Source organism: Sinocyclocheilus anshuiensis, unplaced genomic scaffold, assembly GCF_001515605.1.
Source record: "Sinocyclocheilus anshuiensis isolate Anshui unplaced genomic scaffold, SAMN03320099.WGS_v1.1 scaffold383, whole genome shotgun sequence".
NCBI lineage: Eukaryota > Metazoa > Chordata > Actinopteri > Cypriniformes > Cyprinidae > Sinocyclocheilus > Sinocyclocheilus anshuiensis.
Window position 1 is genome coordinate 318,268 of NW_015548204.1, and position 3,144 is coordinate 321,411.

Below are 3,144 nucleotides of genomic sequence, written 5' to 3' on the forward strand. Positions count from 1 at the left end.
AGACACTGAAAATTCAGCTTTGCATCACAGGAATAAATTACATTTTACAATATATTCAAATAGAAAACCGTCATTTTAAATTGTAATAATGTTTCACAATATTACTGTATTTTTTATCAAATAAATGCAGTCTTGGTGAGCATAAAATACTTCTTTCAATGAGAAATGTTGCCTTGCCAACCAGCAAAAACAAATAGGTTGAAGTACTACAACTACTAAAACTAAAACTTAAATAAAATTAAATTAACGCTATCTAGAAATATAATAAAAACCAATATAAATAGAAAAATTAAAAAAACAATAAAAAATGACAAAGCACATAACAAAATTACCAAAACCTAAAATAAAATTAAAATGAAAACTAACAATATAAAAATAAAAGCTAATTCAATGTGAACCATTCACAACCAATAAATCATTCACAATAAAACCAGGAATATTCTGAACTTCGACTTACCTCGGGTGTCAAAGATGCTTAATTTCTGATCATGTGATCCGGCCAGCACCATGTCGCTCTCGCAGGACAGACATAATACTGCAGCTTTGGACTGGATGAGTCTCCGTTCTGCTCCTCCGGCTTCAAGATCCCAGAGTCTGACGGTGCTGTCAAACGAGCCAGACGCCAGCAGAGGTCCACTGGAGGCCAGGCACCACGGCCAGCCCCGGTGGGTGCTAATGGTCCCATGTCCCGCTAGAGTATGCATTAACTTGCCTCTGGACCCCTCTCGAAGATCCCACAGGTTCACGTTTCTGTCCCTAGAGCCGGAGGCGCTCAACGCCTCTTTTCCACCCAGCAGGTATGGAGGACCAAACCTGCAGAAATTAAAAACGAATAAATATATAGATAAATAAATAAATAAAATGACAGGAAAATAAATAAAGGAATAAATGACTTGATAAAAACAAATATAGTTCATTTGTAATAAAATTTAACCCTGAATTAATTTTTTTAATTACTTTTTCCTTTATGTATTATATTATTTTATGTATTTATTTTTGCATTTATTTTAATATAATTTATTTATGTATGTATTTATTATTTTTTATTCCCACGTGTATTTATTTCCAGATTTATTTATTCATTTATTTCTTCTTACTTTTCCGTGTGCAAATGAGGGAGGCGGTCCTTGCGGAGCTCCGGTGAATCATTGGTTGAGAGCTCACGCAGAAGATCAGATCAAACTAATGATAGAGATCGGAGTTTGTGGGATCAACTGTAGAGTTGCAAGATATTTTCACAGATTCACGTTATGTCGAATTACACAGAGAAAATCGTGACTCCCAAAAACCAGTTGCACCAAAGGACCTAGTTAGACTTACGGTCTACTCAGGCTTACAATGCTTTTTTTTTATTTATTTTTTTTTTATTACAAAACTTGTAGAAACATACAGAAACAGGGAAGCGAGACATGAATATATTCCAACAAAAAGCAATTATAAAAATAAAAACAGAAAACAAATATTCTGTATTTGAATGTCAAATTAATTATTATCGATACATAAAAGTGCAAAAATAAACTTACATTCTTGTAGAAAAGTTGTCATAATACATCAAAAGTTTGGCACTCTTTTTGTTATTAGTAAGTCTAAGAGATGAAACAAGAGAGTCCAATTCAACAAGAAAAATAGGGAAAGACAAAGGAGATTTAAGCCATTTTTGCTTATGAATGAAGAATTTTGTATTCAATATAAGAAAATTAACCACATATTCAGCAGATAATAGCTTTGGATTTTCATAATAAAAGATAACATCTTTGAGGACGAAGGTATGGGACACATTTGTAAGGTTAGAAACATAGGTGCTTAAGTCAACCCATAATTTGTTGGTAACACCACAATCAAAAAACAAATGGGCAGCTGTTTCCTCAACAAAACCACAAAACGAGCAAGATTCATCAACATTAGAATTGTAATAATGTTTCACAATATTACTGTATTTTTTATCAAATAAATGCAGTCTTGGTGAGCATAAAATACTTCTTTCAAAAACATTAAAAATATATAATTCACCCCAAACCTTCAAACAAAAAGGTTTAAGGTTTATAGGATCCGTGAGCACAAAAACAATTGTTTATCATATAAAGGTAAACAAAAAAAGTTCTTTAAATATATTAATATTATTCTTAATATTTATACATGTATTACTATTAGTAAGAACTGCATACACAATTAGTGAAAGAAGCTTGACTAGAAAAAAAATGTCAATTTTGGCTTCAAAACATCTGTTGAATTTGAAAATGCTTACCTGCGGCAGCACATTAATGCCACACTGTGCTGGGAGATGTGAGGCGATCTGGGTAACTATCTCCCATGGCAACGACAGGAGGCTTGTTCCATTACTAGAAGGGGAGGGGCTTGTCTCCATAGCGACGACGGATGGTTCCAAATTCAATCTGAGGTAAAATGTCAGAATGCACACGTCTAAAACTTAAACTAAGTTTGCAAACATATAGAGCTCAAGAAAAGGCATGAGTTTTCTTCGACTGCGGTCAATAATAAATCATACAGTAAACTAAAATAGATTACAGTGAAGGTTGAAACAGAATTTAATACACACCTCTCAGGTAAGGAGTGCGGGGTGTGATTGCAGGTGAACTCTGTGGATTGGCAGCAGCAGGGCATCTCTGCTTCTCCTCGTCCTCCAGCGTGATGCTTGTTCTCGACATCAACTGAATCACATGAGCATAAAATGATGCTGGCATCGCTTCCTGTTACTCACATTTACATGAACAGATCCGTATTCCCATTAATACTACATATTTTACTCTGATACCTCCAAGCTCAATAGTAACCAACATGGCAACATTATATTCTAAGCAACTAACATATAATAGAAACAACAACAACAACAAATTGCTATAGATACACTCCTTTAGTGGTATATAAGCAGGGCATAAATTAACATCCATTGCAAAATTTAGATTTTTAGATGCCAGTTGTCTAATTCTTAGATGCGTTCTGTATAAATCTAATTAATTAAGAATAGATAAATTACAATATTAGGCTATATATAATAGCTTATATACATATGAATTAGGTAAATATGAGATATGGTGGGCACATACCTTATTGTAACCGAAAATCCTTGTATTCAAAGACAGATTGAAAGGGTAAACAATCCACATTTCTCATCCACCTGTTCTT

At 33.6% G+C, this 3,144-nt stretch overlaps 1 protein-coding gene across 1 annotated transcript in view; it reads right to left on the reverse strand.

Annotated features, from left to right (window-relative positions):
* The window catches only part of LOC107653438 (F-box/WD repeat-containing protein 9-like), a 7,104-nt gene extending 3,960 nt beyond the window's left edge, over nucleotides 1-3,144 (reverse strand). Inside the window, exons 1-3 of the mRNA XM_016440152.1 lie at nucleotides 3,066-3,144; nucleotides 2,558-2,669; nucleotides 2,246-2,393 (exon numbers count right to left, since the gene is read on the reverse strand). Of these exons, the coding sequence (XP_016295638.1) occupies nucleotides 2,246-2,393; nucleotides 2,558-2,622 (213 nt within the window). The 5' untranslated portion in view covers nucleotides 2,623-2,669; nucleotides 3,066-3,144. The remainder of the gene's footprint in view (nucleotides 1-2,245; nucleotides 2,394-2,557; nucleotides 2,670-3,065) is intronic.